This window comes from Propithecus coquereli, unplaced genomic scaffold (assembly GCF_000956105.1).
Source record: "Propithecus coquereli isolate 6110/MARCELLA unplaced genomic scaffold, Pcoq_1.0 Scaffold73, whole genome shotgun sequence".
In the NCBI taxonomy this organism is placed as follows: Eukaryota; Metazoa; Chordata; class Mammalia; order Primates; family Indriidae; genus Propithecus; species Propithecus coquereli.
The window spans coordinates 6,048,306-6,069,390 of record NW_012153396.1 but is presented as its reverse complement, the minus strand read 5'-3'; the positions used below and the strand labels follow the sequence as shown (position 1 = coordinate 6,069,390).

The window sequence follows — 21,085 nt, the reverse complement described above, 5'->3', positions numbered from 1 at the left end:
GGACAACAAGATGTGAATAAAAACAGTACGTGTTCACCTTTTGATCCAAACTGTAGGCGAGTACCCAATCCTCCTGCTTAGGATGAAAGAGCAGACTCTGAATGTAGAAGGTCAGCCGATATTTTTGATAGGTCGCCCCTTCATCCGAGCTGATCAATATGCTGCTTTCCATTTCGGGATCACTGAGAAGCATGATCTAAAAAAAAAAAAAAAAAAAAGACAGAGGAGAAAACACAGAGTTAGTAGGAGAGAATAAATACAAGAAATTAAATCATAACTATAAAGTCATCTGTATTTATATATCATAGCACATAAAAGGGCATCTGGGCCTCTGTATGAATTACTGATGCTCTATTTTTTCCTGATTTAGTCCATCCTCGCCAAATTGAGCTAAATAAAACAGGGTGCAAGGCTAGGTCTGCATACAGAAGGAGGCTTCATTTCCGATGTCCATCGTTTAAGTACTGGGGACATATTTTCACGGTCCTCTGTCTCCTGACCTTGGGAGAGTCAACCCCTCTCTCTCCCTGTCAGTTCTCCAAGTCACCCTTCATCATGGTACTGTTCTTCAGTCATGGGAAGCCCCTCCCCACCACCTACAGTCCCATTGTTCGTTTTCTTATTTCTGATTTGTTTTACTGATTTAATTGATTTAAGTGGTTTTATGATTCCTTCATTAGAGGTATTTTCCAAAGCATATATTCCCAAAGGTCCTTGGGCAAGTGTTGCTGCCATAGAAGGTTTATCATCTCCAAGTCAAGTGGACAGAAATGATGTCGTGAAAAGGCTTTGGCATCAGAGAGAGCAGGCTCAAATCTCAGCGGTTCTGTTAATACTGTGTCACCTTAGGAAAGTTACTTAACCTCTAGAGGCCTCAATTTCCTTGACAACAACTTGAGTCCGACGATAGCCAAGCTGGCATTGAGCACACACTGTAATACACATTTTTGACAAGTGATAGCTATGATTACTGTTTAAATTGCCCCCTCCAGCCGGTGCAATCTGGCTTCTATCCAGAGTACTTCCATGACATTGGTTTCACTAAATGTGTGGTTGACTTTCTAGTATTCAAATCCAGTAGACATGTAGACACTCAAACCTTTCCCTTAGTTAAACTCTCAGCAGCCTTTGATAACACCGACCACTCCATCCTTTTTGAAGCCTTCTCTCCCAAGGGTTTCCATAACACCACACTTATCTGGGTTTCCTTCTCATCTCTTTGGGGAATCAATTTTCTCAGATTATCTTTTAAATGTAACCACTCCTCAATCCTCTGTTTTGACCTTCTTCTCTTTTCGCTCCATATACTATTACTCAGGGACCTCTTCCACTCCTGATTTCTTTTTTTAAATTACCATCTTCCTGGGGGCAATTCATGAATTAAAACTCTAACAGAGTCTCAGCTTCAGACTTGAAAACTCAGCTACCCAGAAGATTCTTCCCTGTAGACGTCCCACAGTGCCTGGAACTCAAGATGCCCCACGGTGGCGCCTCATCCCTGCCCTATTCCTCCCCTGGTGTCCCCTGGCTCGGTGTATGTTTCCACCAACCATCCATGTGGAGCAAAAAGCCCAAGATTCGCCCACAACTCTGCTTTCTCACTCACCTCCTAAAATGAGTAAGTCTCTGAGCCCTGTGTGTTTTATCTTCCAATTACCTCTAACATCAAATCCATTCTCTCCTTACCTATTGTGATTGCCTCCAGCCAGAACATGATTCTTTCTCTGCTTGATGACTGTAAGACACCCCCAGCCAGTCTCACCCTTTAGTCTTGTCCCCTCCAATCCACTTTGCACACTGTGGCCAGAACAATCATCCTATAATACAAATCTGATTTTGACATTCCCCCCACTTAAAACCATTCAATGGCCTATCATTGATCTTCCTATATTTCAAAATCATTAGAACAGCCTGGAAAAATCTGCCCCCTGCTTATGTCTCTGGCTTCAACAGGAGTACAGCCCTTTTGAACTTCACTATCAGCTTGACTCAACTTCTTTGAGTTCCTAATGTTTGCTGAGTGACTGAACAAATGAGTTATTTCCTTTTGTAGTTTTTCCTGTCTTTGTGTATGCTACCACCAATTCTTCAGGCTCCTTCTATCACGTGGTCCTAACTATGGGGCTCAAAGTACAAAATAAGACCAAGAAATTTCCATACCTTATAAAATAAAACTGTTAACTAGCAGGATTTTAAAAATGTTACCCAGAGCATACATTAGTGCTATAAAGTAAGCTTTAAAACAAAGTTAGGCCTTTTAACTGCTAAGATTCATAGTCTCTTCCCTCTTTTATTCATTTACGGCTTCCAAGACAAGCTTACTTTCTTTTCTCAAATATTTGCTTTGGCTTCACTGAAATAAGTCATCACTAGTTATCAGCATATTTTAAAGAAATGGATGCAGTATAATAATTTTTCTTCATTCATGTGTGAATAATTCAGGGAAACACTATTAGATAGGTTAGTCATAGACCAACTAACCTCTTCTTGCCACGGCACTGTGAAGGGGTCAGGGGAGCTGACGAAAGCACCCCAGATGCCCTTGAGACAGCCTCAGAGGAGGCAGCTGGGTGCTTTCAGAGGACAAATGTCCTGGGGAAGGATGAGGCTCTCATAACTGGCCTCCCTTGCTTCACATCATGTACCGATGGTCTACATAAGAGGCAATGAAATCATTTTTCCCCTGGTGTAGAAAAATTAAACAGCTTATTTTATGCAGGTATAAAAAAGCTTCATGCCTTTGATTTTAATTAGAAGATAAGACCAACATCATAAATGGACTTTATTTTATATACCACGAGTTACAATATACTGAATAAGGGTTACCATTAAATATCTTGCACAATGCGTTCTTTTCCTCTATCTCTGCTTCTTTCTGTGCACATACACACACACACACACAGACACGAGCACACTTGCATACACACATTAATCCACAAACAACATATGTGTGCACACGTACATTCACACATACAAAATGCTGCATACACATGCACGTGAACATGGAGAAATGAATTTATACACAGTAAACCATATTGACATTGTGTGGAGGTTTTATGGAGCTTGTTGGTGAGAGTACGTTTTTATTGCAACCTTTCTCTGACATTCTCATCAGAAATCCTTTGATACACTTTGATATCACTGGCTGTGTCTCTATTCAATCCAACTTTTTGAGAATAATGAAAGGAAGCGAAATAAAAACCCACACATTTTGGATTTCTAACCTGTGCAGGCCATTGTACCTTATTTTTTACAAAACCTCATACAAATCATGTGAAGTAAGTATCATTACTTGCATTTTTTACGGATAAGAAAACTGAGGCTCAGGAGGAATGCAACTTGTCTATTACTCCTCAGATCGACTCGAAACCCACCTCCTCTACCTACTTTATATGCACACGTGCACACGCACGCGCACACGCACACACATACACACACACACACACATAGCGTCAGAGAAGCAGGTCATCATCCTTTTCTAAAGTATCTCTAAGAAATCCACCAAAAATAGCAGCTTCAAGAAAGTCCTCTACTTCCTCACTTATCTCTACCTCTGATCAAACGGACATCAAGAATTAGGTGAATAGGAATCCAAGAGGGAAATATGGTAGTTGTTGATACTCAAAAATTTTTAAAAAGGAGGGGGCCATCATATTAGCACAAATATAATCAGAGAGCAAATAACTTTGTCCAAAGTTAAGCCTCAAGGTAAAATATGCGAATTTATATTCATATGCCACATATATAAAGAAAATCATCCCACACCAACCAAATTTTTATTGTTAAGCAGGGATTTCAAATTCAAATGCCCATGGGGGCAAAGCAGGTGAAGTGAATGAGAGAAGCAGAGAAAGCAGGATCAGGCTTGATGAGGAGTGTGTCAAATTAGAAAGTCACATCATGCGTCAAAATACTTAAAAAATTGGATTTTAAAAAACATAATGCCCAAATTAAATATTATCTGAATTTATGGATGAGGCCTATGACTCACGGTAAAATTATGATAGCTTGTTTCTATAAAAACAAAGAAATTTAGCACCATTACGTTTCCATTTTTAATTGCAGGTAGACGGTGGTACACGTATGGCGATGGACATTTAGATGTCCTCGAGTTCTGCACTGACGTGATTTTGACAATATGAATGGGGCAGAGATCACACTGGGGATCTTTGTTTTGTTTTGTTTTGCTTTTCTTTCAAGCTGCTTTAATATTTATCAGCTTGTCCTGACATAAGATCTGCAGTGAGTGTGGGTGTGTGCTGGAAGAAGACGAAAAGTATTTCAAATATGGTTTAGCAGATAATTAATGGTATAGGCTCCAAGTGCAGATGTCTTGAGTTCAAATCCTCAGTTGAATTCTTCATGTGTAAACATGAGGAAATTATTCAATTTTTCCAAATCTGTTATCTCATCTATGGAAAAAGGAGATAGTAATTGCACCTACCTCATACTACTGTTGAAAGGATTTAATGAGATAATAATTTAAAAGGCTTAGCACAGTGCCAGGCACATAACTACTAAATGAATGTTAACTTTTACCTTTAAATCACCCAGGATTAGAGCACACCTAAAGTCAGAAATGATGCCAAGCATGTTGGAGACAAAGAGAGATGATTTGGAGATTATCTGCCTCTCTCTTGACTGCCATCATTCCTGAGTTTTGCAGATAAAATTGAAGGGGGCAGGGGTAGGGGGAGTCGGGGAGTTGTTGTTCTATGGTTATAAAGTTTCAGTCACGCAAAATGAAAAAGTTCTATTAATCTGCTATACAACAGTGTGTGTATAGTTAAAAGTACTCTATTGCACACTTGGAAATTTATCAACAGGGTAAATCATAAATCTCATGGAGTGTCTTTGTGTGCGCACACATATGTGTGTGTGTGTGTGTTTTATCATAATTTAAAACATACAAAAGGGTTAGGGAGAAAATCACTATATTTTATATTTCGCATTCGTTTTACATGGATTTTGCATTCACTGTAATATTTTAAGAAAAACGCATTCTATTAGCAAATATTAATACTGCCAGAGTGAACACCAATCAGTAGATAATTGTTAATTTGCTAAACTACAATTGCTGCTTTGAAAGACTACTCCTATCTTTTCATTGGGAGGTTCTAGCCCATGACAGAACTAAACCTGCCATTGTCTTAGGGGTGAGAACCTCATACAATCAGTTCCTCCTGATTCGGCCATTGCCTGTAAATGAACTGTCTGTGACTCAGATTAGAGATGAACAAGATTTAAAGTTTACCAGCATGCAAATGGTGCAATATCTTTTTTTTTTTTCACTCGAAATGCTTTTTGCAGGAAATTCCTGGGAAAGTTGAATAATAGTGGTTCTAATTTTAATGGTGTGTTGCAAATTGCAAAGGACACTCGTGGAAGTCAGGAATCAGGCAGAGGCTGTGCTTAGTCAACTTATGCTTTCAAAAGCCGGTCAGCTTATCTATGTCTAAACCATTCAAAATTAGTATTGGAAATGTCAAAATCACCCCCAAAATCTTCCCAGAATGCACCCTTTCCTGCTTGTTGGGCGAGTCTTACAATATCATTAATAAATACATTATTTATTCAATTGCCTATTCTGTTTCTCCTGTACAGACTATCAAAATCACGTAAAAGCTAAAGGTTTCTCAGTCTCTCACTCTGCCACAGACCCAGAAAGGCAAGGAAACACACTCTAGTTCAATGCTTTGAGAACATTCTCAGAACAGAAGTAAATAGACTTTTCTCTAAATAGAAGAGGAGAAATTCTATAATTTGCTGTATAACTGAGTCCTAATGATAGACCTTTAGCAAAGTTAGTGCTCAGTAAGAAACACAATAATATCCATGTAAGTTCACAGAGTATAAAAGAGATGATGCCATAGCTGTCCCTAAATCCATTGACATAACTGATATGTTGTTGAATGTTGACTTCCACACAGAGTCTGCTATAAATAAGGCTTTCCACCACAATATACCAGCATTCGTTTCCCTCATCCGTCCATCCATCATCACTTCCTCTTCTAACAATGGTTCTCAACTTGGGGATGAGAAGGGGTTGCCCCAAGGGGACATTTTGCAATGCATGAAGACATTTTATTGTCACAACTTGGGGCAAGGGAAGGAGTGTTACTGGTGTCTACTGGGTAGAGGCCCGGGGTGCTGCAAAACATGTGACAATGCATAGTATAGTGACCCACAACAAAGAATTACCCAACACAAAATGTCAACAGTGCTCTTGTTCAGACATATATATACACATAAGTCTTCTATTATGGCAAAATATGTAAAGTACATACACATTTTATAGATAGAACATCAATATTATGCTTATACACATGCTCTCTTGTATCTATGACCATTTATATATGCCATCCTCTTCGCCAAGATTGAATTCCCCACCTTTCTCAATCCACTAAGTTAAGCTTATTTATGCTTGTCCCTCAGGATTTAACACAAGCATCACCAGTATAGAAAAAATCATGAGGCTAGAAAAAAATAAAAAGCACAAAAGTAACAACGAAACAAACAAACAAAAAAACCCTTTTTAAAAAATGGGTAAAGGACTTGAATAGACATTTCTCCAAAGAAGATAAATTACCAACAAATGCATGAAAAGATGCTAAACATCACTAATCACAAGAAAAATGCAAAGCAAAATCACAATGAGATACTAACAATCATGGTTACTATCAACAGAAAATAACAAGTGCTGGCAAGGATGTGAAGAAATTGAAACCCTTGCACACTATTGGTGCAGACACTGTAGAAAACAGTATAGTAGGTAATTAAAAATTAAAAATAGAATTATCATATGATCCAGTTATTCTACTTCTGGGTATATATACCCAAAGTGAGCGTCCAATTGTGTCAAATGCAGGTGATGGACAAGTAAGAAGAGTGCTGAGAATTAGCCATTTAATTTAGCAACCTGGAGGCTGTTAGTGACTGTGACAAGGCTGTGGAGTGAAACAGGCAGACAGTCAGTGTTGATGTAAGCATAAACTGGCATAATGGCACTGAAGAGCCACATGGCATATGGAACGAGACTCTTTTAAATTGAAAGCTGGGTCTCAATGATATATGTACGTTCAATGTTCATAGCAGCATTGTTTATAATAACCAAAAAGTGTAAGCCACTCAAGGGTCCATCAGTAGATGAATAGATAAACAAAACGTGATATATGCACACAATGGAACATTATTCAACCTTGAATATGAAGGAAATTCTAACACGTGCTACAGTATGAATGAACCTTCAGGATATCATGCAAAATGAAATACGCCAGCACAGAAAGACAAATACTACATGATTCCACTTATATGTGGTACCTAGAGTAGTTAAAATCATGGTGACAGCAAGTAGAATCGTGGATGACAGGGCTTGGGGGAGGGAGAAATGAGGAGTTCTTATTTAGTAGGTATAGAGTTTTAGTTTTGCAAGGTGAAAAGAGATATGGAGGAGGGGCCAAGATGGTGGACTACAAGCAGCCTGCACTGGCCGCTCTCAAGAAGAGGATCAAAGGTTGAGGGTAGATGTTCACCCATGGATGGACAGACTCGGAGGGAGCATTGTGAATCATCAGAGAAGCAACCTGAGACATCCAAACTGAGGGAGAGAAAGGTGGGGTGATCCATTCAGCAAAATCAGAAGGTACCTGGGGCGGGGTGGGGGTGGGCAGGGGAATGTCTACAGGAGAGAAAGCATTAGGGGAGAGGTCGCCAGGGTTCTGCACTCCCCCAGCGAACATGGAAATCTGAGCTATGAGGTGGCTCCCCCACCAGAGCAAGCCTCTAAACTGATCGGGGAGCTGCTTGGAGACTGCAACAGCATTGCACTGGAGATCAGGCACAGTGGGGTCCCACTAACTTCTGGCCCCACGTCACTGCAACAGATGCCAGTCTGCACGCTCAGCCTCAGAGCACCCAATCTTCAGAGGGGTCGGCTCCACTGCAGCCAGCTCCCCATTACCCCTGAAGGGTCAGAGAGGGAACAGGAGTACGCGTGCTCTCATAGGCACTGTGATTGGATGCCCTGCACTGTGCACTCCCCCAATACCCCCAACAGCCACCTCACAGGCATTCCAGGACAGCAGCACCCACCAGCTCTCCCTAAGCATCTGCCACCACCATCTTGTCATCTTGATAGTGCTGCCACTGCCACCTGAATAGCACCATAGCAGCTGCCACAGTCAGACCTGGGTGAAGGGAGAGTTCCAGCCACCGCAACTCCCTGACAGGACACCATGTGTCACCCCAGTCCTGTCAGCTGCGGACAGCCTAGCTGCTGCAGCCCGAGGAACCACCCCACCACTGGCTGCAGTCCCACAATCCACCCAGGCATCAGCCAAGATCCCCAACCTGTCCAGGAGCCCACCCAAGGTCCTGTGCCCCTCAAAGGCACCTACCAAGGTCCTGCAACATGCCCTACTACAGGTTGCAGTACTACAATGTGTCCAGGAGCCCACCAAGGTCCCAGGATTCTCCCAGGTGCTGGCCAAGGTCACACCACCCACCTCCATGGAGAGCAACTTGTCCAAGCCCATGCTCAAGCTTTTGACAGTTGCCTGGGGCCAACCTACCAATTCTAATGAATATCTCCCAGTACCAGCTTGGACTGTGACAATCACAGGGGAACAGGATGATGCAGGAGAAAAGCTCTTATAGGCTCTTAGTGAATCCACCTCTCTCCTGCTGAGTCAATCCTCCAGAATAGGACACAAAAGCACTGTCCAGGTATTTCTTGCCTTCTCAATATGTAGGAAAGTTCAGCAAAGAAGAACAGATATGCAAAAAACCTACCAGACCTGAGCTGAGAGAGTAAGTTTCACATGAGAAGAAATCAGCAAAAGAATTCTGAAAACATGAAAAAACCAGCTAGTCCGACACCCCCAAAGAATCACAATATATCCATAATAATGGATCACAATTAAAAGGAAATTGTTGAAAATGTCAAAAAAGGAATTCAGAATATGGATGGAAAACAAGATGAATGGAATTGAAGAGAAAGTTGAAAACCAAAACAAAGAAACAACAACAAAAAAAAATATTTCAGGACACAAATGAAAAATATGAAAAACTCACTAAAGAGACAAAATAAAAAAGGATATAACAGAACATAAGGAAATGAAAGAGTCATTTAGGGAATTATAAAATATAGCAGAAAGCTTCAAAAACAGACTACACCAAGCAGAAGAAAGAATTTCAGAGCTTGAAGACAAGGCTTCTGAACTAACCCAGTCAGTCAAAGATGCGGGAAAAAGAATAAAGAGGAATGAAAAATCACTCAGAAAAATATGAGACTGTGAAACAAGCCAATATAAGAACTATAGATATCCCTCATGGAGAAGAAGAAAAAGTAAAAAGCGTGGAAAACCTATTCGAGGGAATTATTGAGGCAAACTTCCCTGTCATTGCCAGAGATTCAGATATCCAAATACAAAATGGTCATCAAACACCAGGAAGGTTTATAGAAAATAGGAAGTCTCCAAGACACATAGTCATCAACCTGGCCAAAGTCAAAATGAAGAAGAAAATTCTACATGCTGCAAGACGAAAGAAACAACTAAACTATAAAGGAAAACTGATCAGGCTAACAGCAGACTTCTCAGTGGAGACCTTACAAGCCAGAAGGGATTGAGGTCCCATTTTAATTCGTCTCACACAGAGCGACAGCCAGACAAAAATTTTGTATCTCGTAAAACTAAGTTTCATAAATGATGGAGAAATAAATATTTTTCTAGACAAGGCAAACACTAAGGGAATTTGTCACTATTAGACCTGCCCTACAGGAAATGATCAAAGGTGCATTATACATGGAATAGCACAATAGATACCAACCAGTGTAATGACAACCAAAAGTTAAAAATCATAGCTTTTATAAAACAACAGCACAAGAGGGGAAACAAAACAATAAAGTATCATCCAACAAGATGAACAGAACAGCATGCCACATATCAATACTAACACTCAACATGAATGTTTGAATGCCCCCACTTAAAAGACGACATAGGCTGGCTGAATAGATGAAAAAACAATCAAAGTATCTGTGTTTCCAGGAAACACATCTAACCCACAAGGACACACAGAGATTCAAGGTAAAGGGATCAAAAAAAAAAAATATTCCATGCAAATGGAAACCAAAAGTGAGCAAGTGTAGCCATTCTCATATCAGGCAAATCAGACTTTAAATCAATAATGATAAAAAACAAAAAAGAGGAAGATTGTCATTATATAATGGTAAAGAGAGAAATTCAACAAGAACGCACAATAATCCTGAATATATATCCATACCTAACACAGGAGGCCTCAGACTCATAAAGCAAATTCTACAAGATCTAAGCAAAGAAATAAACAGTAGCATCTTAATACCCGGGGACTTCAACACCCCAATGACAGAAGTGGATAGATCATCAAAGCAGAAAATGAATAAAGAAACAACGTAATGGACTTAAATGAGACGCTAAAACAAAAGGACCTAACAGACATTTACAGAACATTTTACCCAGAAACTACTGAATATACATTCTTCAGCACATGGAATATCTTTGAAGATTGACCATTTCATATCAAGGCCACAAAACAAGTCTTAGCAAATTCAAAAAAAATCAAAATCATACCATGCATCTTCTCAGACCATGACAGGATAAAACTAGAAATCAATTCCAAGAGAAACACTCAAATCTACACAAAGCCAAGAAATGAAACAATCTTCTGCTGAACACTCCTTGAGTCAATGATGAAATTAAGATGGACATCCAAAGATTCCTTGGACTGAATGACAAAGGGGGCACAAGCTTTCAAAATCTATGGAGTAGAGTAAAAGCAGTGCTAAGGGGAAAGTTCATAGTCTTACGTGCCATCATCAAAATGACAGAAATATCACAAATTATAATAACAACTCCATCTCACATCTCAAGGAACTAGAAAAGGAAAAACAAACCAAAAACAAACAGCAAACCCAGCAGAGGAAAAGAAATATCAAAGCTCAAAGCAGAATAAATGAAATGGAAATCAAAAAAAAAAAAATACAAAGGATCAGTGAAACAAGAAGTTGGTTCTTTGAAAAGATAAACTAAATCAATAGACTACTAGCCAGATTAACCAGAAATAGATGAGAAAGGACTCAAATAAACTCATTACAACTGATACTGCAGAAATACAAAATATCATCCATGAATACTAAAAAAAATAGATGTTGGTGTGGATGCAGAGAGATAGGAACACTTATACACTGTTGGTAGGACTGAAAATTAATACAACCTTTATTGAAAACAGTATGGAGATTCCTCAAATAAATGTAGACCTACCACTCAAACCAGCAATCCCACTGCTGGGTATCTACCCAAAGGAAAAGAAGTCATTTCATCAAAAAACACCTGCACTTAAATGTTTATCAGAGCACAATTCACAATTGCAAAGACATGGAAACAACCTAAGTGCCCATCAATTCATGAGTGGATAAAGAAAATGTGATATTTAGATATAGATATAGATATAGCTATCTCACATATATATCACGAATTTATATATCATGTATATTTATATATACCATGTTTATACATGTGTGTGTATATCTATATATCACATATAGATATACACACACACACACACACACACACGCACATCATGGAATACTACCCAGCCATAAAAAGAAATGAAATAATGACATTTGCAGCAACTTGGATGGAACTGGAGACCATTGTCCTAGGTGAAATATTTCAGGAATGGAAAAGCAAACACTGTATGTTCTCACTGATAAGTGGGAGCTAAATAATGGGTACACATGGGCACAAAGAGATATAAAAATCACTGGAAATCCAGAAGGGGGTAGAATGGGAGGGGAAGCATGGGATAAAAACTTAGCTCTTGGGTACAATGAACACTATTCTGGTGACGGATACACCAAAAGCCCTGACTTAAGCACTATACAAGGTACCTACATAACAAAAATATTTGTACCCCCTTAATATTTTGAAATAAAAAGAAGAAAGGAGATATGGAGATTGGGTGCACAACAATGTGAATTCACTTAACCCTGCCAAACTGTACATTTAAAATTGGTGAAGATAGTATATTTTGTGTTATGTATATAGCACCACAATGTTTTAAAAATCACAAAATAAATATATAAAATTAGACACAAGACTAGAGATAGAACATGCTGACTAAATTTTCAAACTAATCAAACAAACACATTAGCACCATTTATTCATCCAGCCAATTGACCGGGTCTTCACTGTGTTCCAGGCTCTATTCTAAGGACTTGGACAAAAGCAATAATCAAAACAGAAGGGAAATCCCTTCCTCATAGAGCTTATATCCTAGTGAGGGAAGACTAAACAATAAATGAACAAGTAAATAATAGAATATCAGATGTGACAGGCCTTTAGAGTGAAAGAAAGCAGGAAAGGGAAAAGGAAGTGCTGAAAGAGAAGACCTGCCATTCTAAATAGTGTGGTCAGGAAAGGCTGCACTGAGAAGGTGACATTTGGAAAAGGATGTAAGAGTCCAGTGGGCTGGAACAGCGTGAAAGAAGTAGAGCACTGGAAGTGAGGTCAGAGAGGAAACGGGGGCTTACTAAGTGATATATGGACTCTGGCTTTATCCCAAGGGACATGGAAAGCACTTGATATCCGTACAACAAGCAGGGCACTGACGGACTAGGGCTTGTATTCTAATCACCGTACTTTGGCTGCCATGTTGAATAGAGCATTGTGGGAGGTGGGGGCAAGGCAGGGAGAGAATCAGAGAGACAGGTGCAGGCTCCATAGCGACCAGAAGGGCCAGGCTGAGGGCCTGCACCAAGACGGAGCTCTGAGGTCTGACAAATGCTCAGTTTCTGGGGATATTTTTGAAAGAAAAGCCAAAGGGGTCTGCTTATAGATGAGATATGGGGTATCAGACAAAGTAAGAGGGCCCATTAAAATGTTGGTTTTATAACTGTACATCCATCTCAGTGTTGCTTATAATATTTAAAAATTGGAAACAACTCAAATTATCTGATAGGTTTTTGGCCTGAACAACTGGGGAAAGGGAATTAGCATTTATGAGATAGAAAAATCTGTGAGAGGAGCAGGTTGGGGGCTTTAAAAATAAAGACTTTGGTTTTGAAATGCCTAATGCACATCCAAGTCGGAACGATAAGTAGGGAAGGATGTGCGCAGCTTATTTTCAGGAGAGTGGGCTGGCCTGCAGATAAGAATTCAGGAGACATCCGTGTCTGAATAACACTTAAAGATTTGAATCTGGAGATCACCATGACAGCAAATATAGATACAAAAAAAAAAAGAGTCCAGAGAACTGAGCTCTAGTGTATTTAAGGGTCAAAAAGATAAGGAAGGACCAGGGAAGGAGACAGAGAGGGAGCAGGAAAACTCAGAAAGTGAAGTGTCCTTGAAACCAAGGAAAGAAAGCATTTTAGGGAAGAGAGCATCCAACTGCATCAAATGCAGCTGACGATCAAGTAGGATGAGTATGGAGAACTGGCCACTGCATTTAGCAAAGTGGATGCCACTGGTGGCCGTGGCAAAGGCAGTGGGATGAAGTAGGCAGACACAGACGGTCAGAGTTGATGCAAGTATAAACTGGCATGACCACGGTGAAAACCAATGTGGCAATAAGGAACAAGACTCGGAAACAGTCATGCCTTTGACCCTGTAAATTCTCGTCTAGGAATCTGTCCAAGGAAACCATCAGGGGCCCCATAAAAGATTTATACACCTGTATGTTCAACTCAGTGCTATTTATAATAATGCAAAATTGGAAATAACCCAAATACCTGATAGGAGAATGACTAAATAAAGTAAGCTAAATCCATTCAATGGAATATCAGGCAGCCATTAAATATGAATTTAAATAGTTTTATGACACATGGAAAACAATCATGTTTAAATAGTACATAAAAAACAGGCTGGACGTACCCGGAGCATCATCTAAATTTTGTTAAATGTTGCTTATATTTCACGTCTGTATTTACAAAATAGATAAATAACTTGAAAGAAAATTTCTCAAGTTAACAGTGGTTATTCCTGAGTGGTAAGATTATGAGTACTTTTTATTGTCTTCTCTATACTTTTTAATTTTTTTCCCAAGTTTTCTGCAATGAACACACATTACTTTTATAATCATAAATAGTTACCTGTACGCCCACCCCCACACACACAACACACACACCCCTTCTCAATAAGACCATGTTACTCATTGTCTGTTCTTGGAAAATTGTGAGAAGCTGGTAAATATCTATCCACATTGTGGGCACAACTAGGACTGTAGAACAGATGTGGCTTGAAGTGGGGTAGTGAAGGAGCTCCGATGTGTATAGGAACGAGAGCACCTCTCAACGCAGGGAATGGTATGACTGACCTCCCCTCTGTTGTAGAAATCTCCTGCCCCCATCTTCGGTGCTCCAAACTATCCCACCCACCACACACTGGATGGATTCTCCCCAGTCCAGCTCTGACCATGGCATTTCCCCTCCAAAAGAAATGCCAATACTTTCTACATGTCATAAAAACCACGCCTGGAACCTCAGACATTTAGTGAGCTCCCACGTTGTTCTCAAGTTTGACCTGTTCAACACAACTGCTTGCTCAAGCCAAGCAGTGCCGCAGAGGTTTTTCCAATCACTATGCTTATTACAACATTCCTATCTTTGCCAACACTACTACTCCCCTACCCAGAAAGCCCGGAATCTTTCCTGCCTTTCTTCAAGTCTCATTTGAACTCCCCTCCTTCCCCGAAGACTCCTGAATGCACCAGCTGAATGGATCTACGCCTTCCATGAACCCCATCAACAAATTTGTAATCACAGTGGACTATAATTTTATTTTTAAATATATTGAAAATTTATAAATATATTTCTATATTTTAAAATGTGGTTATTTTGTGTTTCACTTGTATTCATCTCACATTGCCACCTTGATGTTAAGTTCCTTAAAGGCAGGCAGCTTTGGTTGTATCACACCCTCTGGTCTTCTCTGCTGAGCTGAATGGAGCACACACTCAATAAACAGGATGCATGACTGAGTGAAGGTCACTCAAGGGTTTCTCGATTTGCTTGACCAAATTTTCAGTGCATGATATTTGTGGCTTATCACTGCCCCAGACAGAAAAGCCAGCTTCATCTCAGTAAGAGCAATCAGCAAAATCTTTACCTGAGGCACCCTCTGCCAGCCAAGCATTGCCAGCCTCGCATGCAAGCATCGTCATTCAGGTTAGCAATCCTCTGCTCCCCCGCCTCCTCTTCTATAGAAGGCTAATACAGACGAATTTAGCAAATTGGTGATCATACTACTTTTCAGCAAGATATTTATTTCCAATAATTTTAAAAAGCATGTCTAACCCTGGGAGAGAAGAGAAAAATAGTCTCATAATTTAAAAAAATTGTAAGATACAGGATTGAGTTGAAAGTAACTTTGTTTTTGATGTTTTGGTGTGGTTTGATTTGGGGCCTTCGTTTGTCTGTTTTGTTTTGTTTTTCTCCATATTAGGAGCACTAAAGCAAGATGCAAACCCAGACAGGTATTCCTAAGATCAAATGGAAGGTTCTCAGGCACAGGTTAGACAGTTTGAAGGCATCTGATTTGGCACAACATTGTCACAGGCAGAGATACATGACCAGACGTATTTGGTTTTGAGAACTATCTATCAGTTAAATCAAGATCATCCAAGGTATTTGCTGTTTCAAGCATCCAAGTTGCTACTGTGCACATCTGGGACCACAGTGGGACCTCAGAGTTAAGATCACTGTTCCGAAGCCTGAAATCAGAAAGGCAGTGACTATATGAAAACATAACGGAAAAAAAATGCTCATCAGCATGTTTATTATCTGTCTACCACAAAACAAACCTAATTTATAAGCATCTTGCTGAAGCTATGTGGGAGGAAGAGCCTGAAAACATTCCAGTGCACAAGTGACAGTAAACGGAAATTAACTGCACAGTACCCATTATGACTAATTTAAGAATTGCAGATTGTCACTTATACAGTATTTATTTAGTGTGCTATCTTTAGTATTTCATCCAGCCAACATCAAAAAAAAAAAAAAAAAAGACAAAGGTTTTCCTAAGTTCACCTGCTGACCCTATTCTTCATACGGAAAGCCTTCAACTTTTAGGCTATTTTCAGGGACTGCTATGGTTTAACTACTTGTCCTCTCCAAAACTCATGCTGACACTTAATCCCCAATGTGACAGTATTGACAGGTGGGGCCTTTCGTAGGTGACTGGATCACAAAAGCTCTGCCCTCATGAATGGATTAATCCATTCATGGGTTAATGGATTAAAGGGTTAATGGATTGATGGGTTAGCGTGAGAGTAGAACTGATGACTTTACGAGAAGGAGAGAGATCTGAACGTAACACACTGGCACACTCAGCCCCCTGCCGCGTGACACCTGCAGCACCTCAGGACTCTACGGAGGGTCCCCACCGGCAAGAAGCCTCTCGCCAGATGTGCTCCCTTAACCTTGGACTTCCCAAGCCTTCAGAACTCTCAGAAATGAATTTCATTTCTTATAAATTGCCAGTTTCATATATCCTGTTATAAATAGCAGAAAACAGACCGAAACAGGGACCTAAGATAGGTAGGGAGGATTATTATATTTAGGAGAAGCAAGACAAACTTTAGGTTACCATGAGGAAAACAATCAGAGGAGTAAATGTGCTTGCAAATATCCTATATCCTGGTCTAGCTGAAAGAGCCTGTGCAGCTGAGAGCTTTGCCAGGGGTAGTAACAACGTCACCATATCCAGGAGCACTGCCTTGCCCAGTAAGAATGATAATCACGTGAACACTCCTTAGAACTCAACTGCTCACCCCCAGTGACTGCCTACGGGTGTGAGGGGCAGGGACAGCCCCCGTACACCTAAATGCCGGCTGGAATCAACACGGACCAAAAGCAACTTGCAGCTGCAACAGCCCTTTGGGCCAGTGGACCACATAAGTGACCAGGCCGTAAAGCCAATGGTGCCTTAGAGCCCTTTCACCAGTGCAGGAACCATTCTGAGGAAAGGACAAAAGGGACTGATCCCATTCTTCCATGGAAAGACATTTAGCTCCGGGAAAGAGTGAGAACAGAGGAGCCAGGCTGTACGAGGGATTGGGCAGATGATCAAAGCGCATGATTGGTATGTGCTTTCTACACTCTGCTGAAGACACTGTTCTGCATACCTTCCCCCACAGGAAGAGTTCAGTAATACCAAGGCCTCTGGGTTGCACTGCATTTTACAGTGCGCCAAGGCCTTCAGCGGTTCTTCTCCCTTGATCCTCACGCTACTCCGTGAGGAAGGCAGGGCAGGCATTATTATCCCTTTCCTAGTCCATTCGGGCTCCTATAAGAGAATGTCAGACCATGTGGCTTACAAATGAAAAAAACGTTTATTTCTCACAGTTCTGGAGTCTGGGAAGTCCAAGATAGAGACGCCAGCAAATGCAGCGTCTGGTGAGAGCCTGCTGTGTGGTTCATGGCAGCACCTTCTCACCGTGTCCTCACGTGGTGGCGGAAGGCAGGAGAGCTCTCTTGGACCCGTCTCATAAGGATACTCGTCCCATTCATGAAAGCTATGCCCATGACTAATCACCACCCAAAGGCTCTACGTGCAAACACCCTCACATTAGGGTCAGGATTTCAGCATATGAATTTTGGGGGAGAATATAACATTCAGTCTGCCGTATCTCCTAGATTAGTTTCCTGTCGCTGCTATAACAAGCTGCCACAAATTTAGTGGCTTAAACAACCTAACTTTTTTATCATACATCTCTACAGGTCAGAAGCCGAAAATGAGTCTCACTGGCTAAAATCAAAGTGTCTGTCGCCTTCCATCTTCTAAGCCATTAATGGCCAGTCCAGTCTCTGTTCTAGAACATCACTCTGACCCTTCTTCTACCCTCCTTTCCCTTTCCAAGGCCATTGTGATTACAATGACCCACCTGATTGATAATCCAGGGTATTTTCCCGATTTTAAGATCAGTTGACTAACAATCTTAATTCCATCTTAATGCCCCCTTGCCACGTAACCTGACACATTTACAGATTCTGGGGACTGGGGCATCTTCGGGAAGCTGTTATTCCGCCTATCACACCCCTAACTCTCCAGGCAAAGAAGTGCCAGGGCTCAGTCACACTTGGTTGCTAACTGTAAAAACTGGAGCTCAAGCTCAGAACTTTACCTCCCAAGTTGAAGGCTTTATCCTTCTTGCTGTGCTCATTATTGGTGACAGCGAAGGAGAGAGAGGACACAGCAAGGCAGTGACAAGGAGGGAGTGCAAACAAAGGCAGGGAAGAATCAAACAGAAAGCAGGAGGAGAAACAGGGATGGCTTTTACCCAACAGGTCTTTCTCCGTGGGTGTTCTCTCATCCCGTCCTACCCATCATCATCCCACTGCTGTGGATCATCCTCTCAGCTGCAGTGTGGCCCCATTATTTCAAAACAGAAGAGCCTGTGACACCATGTGTATGTATTTTTTTTCACGTTGGGTTTGTAAGGTGTTTTGGTTGTTTGGTTTTGCTTCCTCTCTTTCTCAATGTGAGGCAGAAGGGGAGGGGATAGCGAGGTAGCAATTTGGCCAGGCAGGTACTCTCTGTAATGATCCATCATCCTGTGCCAGGTGGTCCCCAGACAGGCAGGGAAGTGAAAACCACAATAACAGTAATAAATTGAGAGAAGAGCCTTTCAGGTAACAACGTAATGAGGGCCCCTAGCTGTCTCAGCCAGGGAGGGTGGGAAGAGGCAGGAGAGGACAGAATGAAGGGGTAAGAGATGGAGGTGCCCAAAGGTCGTGGTTTTATATTCGCACCAGTGCCTGCTCTGAGTGTGTGTGTGGGTGTGCATGTGTGTTTTCTTTCCTCATCACACAAAGAAAGAAAATGCCACCACACATACCCTCACAAACTTTCTGTTGTTGTTAAGCACACAGCAGCACATTTGTCAAAAGGTCCAACTGCCACTTCTGATTCCAAAGCTCTGCAAAGGATCCACCCCTATGGTGATTTAGATTAATCGCTTCTCATCAAGAGCCAATAAACAAATTGCATTCAGAGCGCTTCTTTCTGCCACAACCCACCGTTGCCGTGTATAATTGCTGAAAGGGAAAACAGAGGCACACCAGAGAGTTGTCAAGGGTAATTTATAGGTTTTTAAGATCTAATCATTTTCTATAATATTAGATTAAATGACAGTCTATATTAAAGAGGAAATTACATTTCACCTTGCTTTCTTCACTTCCCCCACCCCCTTTTCTAGCTAGGGTTTTAGAAAAGCTCTAATCTCAAATCAAAGAGCCAGAAAATGACCTTGACAACATGCCTGACAAGAATCACCCAACGGACTTCCCTGCACCCAGCAGTGTGTCCAAGGAAGCTGGACAAGAGGTAAATGGGAATCTTCCCCAAGCTGAGCCAAATCTTTCCAGGAACCTCTTGGAGTCAGCACTCCCTGCCTTCAACCAGAGCTGGGTCATCTGGCCCTGGGCACACTCACCACAGCTCCAGGGCATTTATCTTGGTGATTGTGGTGGTAAAAGAATGACACAGAATAAGTCCTTTGGATTCGGAATCAAGCAGTCCTTGCTTTTTCATGTGGCCATTCGGTCCTGTGGACACTTACTCGCATCCATTTACTGAGGCTCCGGCTCTGTGCCAGATTGTACAACAGGCACAGGGAACACAACGATGAGGACAGCAACATTCAAACCCCACACCATCACCGATCAGCTCCTTGACTTAAAGCTTCAGTTTTTTCCCTCAACAGTAAAGTCAAAAAAAGAATAGAGTCCACCACCATCACCCTCACCACCACCATGGCGGGCTGAGAGGACGAGATGAGAAAGAGAAATGACATTTGGAAACCTCCTGGCACATACTGCATTCAACAGAGAGCAGGCTTTTTCTTTCCCTCCTGCACCCCGTGGTGTTTCAGAACAGCTATTCTCAACGGAGACGGAGGCAGAAGGAGAGAATCAGCTCGTATGAGGAGAGGAGTTGCTCAGGTTGCACAGCTCAGATGGGTGAAGTAAAAGCAAAAAAAAAAAAAATGTAAAGACTGCAAACCACCGCTGTAGGAGGATGTGCACGATCCTCAGAGCACAAGTGAGGCAGAGTGGGGTATAATCCATACCGAGCCGTGCTTATCATTCATAAGGTCAGACTATAGATGACCAACTTTTTAGCCTGGAGGTCACGGTCCTTCACTCCCTGGTTCCAACAGAACTTTCCATCCCCATGTCCCCAGAGTGCCTATATTCCTGAAAAGAATTCATCCAATTCACAGTTGCCCAAATATCCTACTTTACTACCTTGACCTTGCTGAGGTCATTGTTTTTCCTGGAATGCTCTTCCTTATACTCCATACCCTTAAACCCTATCTCTCCCTCGAGGTCATACCCAAATGCTGCCCCCTCTAAGAAAGATCTGTGGGTTCTCCCTCACCATTCTAGTACTCTGTAGAGCTTACAACTACCCGCTTAAGTTACAGGAAAACTGTAAACTCTTTTGGGCCAAGGAGATTTTTTTCCCATATTTGGGAAAGAGCCGAATTTAGCATCTTTCAGAGGGGCGCTCAAAAGACCTGCTGCTCTGCCCCAGGGTGCCTGCATTTGTGAGCCCAGCCTGGAAAAGCAGCCCCTGTTATCCCTGCAGGATGACGCCTGGATGAGAGACAAGAGTGATGGCAGAATCTGGAGATGCAGCGTATTCCACTCAGAAGGGACACGACTGACTTCACTCATCTCCACTCTCAGTGCATTCACTGGCCAGGTAGCCGAGCCCACTCCCATTAAGGGTGAGGTGTACAATGCTCCCAAAAGAAACCCAGTGGCAACAAATATTTTGTACAAAAATATACACAAATTGAACTCCTAGGTACATACCCAAAGGAACAAACAACAGATCAACAAATACATGTGTGTGCATGTTCATAGCAGCACTATGCATAAAACGTGGCTGAAACATGTGGAAACAGCCTAAATATTCATCGAGGGATGAATGGATAAAGAAATTTTTGTACACACACAACGGAATATTATTCAGCCATAAAAAGAAGTGGTGATACATACTACAATATGAATGAACTTCAAAAATCTTATGCTTGTATCCTG

At 41.4% G+C, this 21,085-nt stretch overlaps 1 protein-coding gene across 1 annotated transcript in view; it reads right to left on the bottom strand.

The window, feature by feature from the left end:
* The window catches only part of SORCS3 (sortilin-related VPS10 domain containing receptor 3), a 624,980-nt gene that overhangs the window by 292,629 nt on the left and 311,266 nt on the right, over positions 1 to 21,085 (bottom strand). The window contains exon 4 of the mRNA XM_012661662.1: positions 38 to 196. Within this exon, the coding sequence (XP_012517116.1) occupies positions 38 to 196 (159 nt within the window). The remainder of the gene's footprint in view (positions 1 to 37; positions 197 to 21,085) is intronic.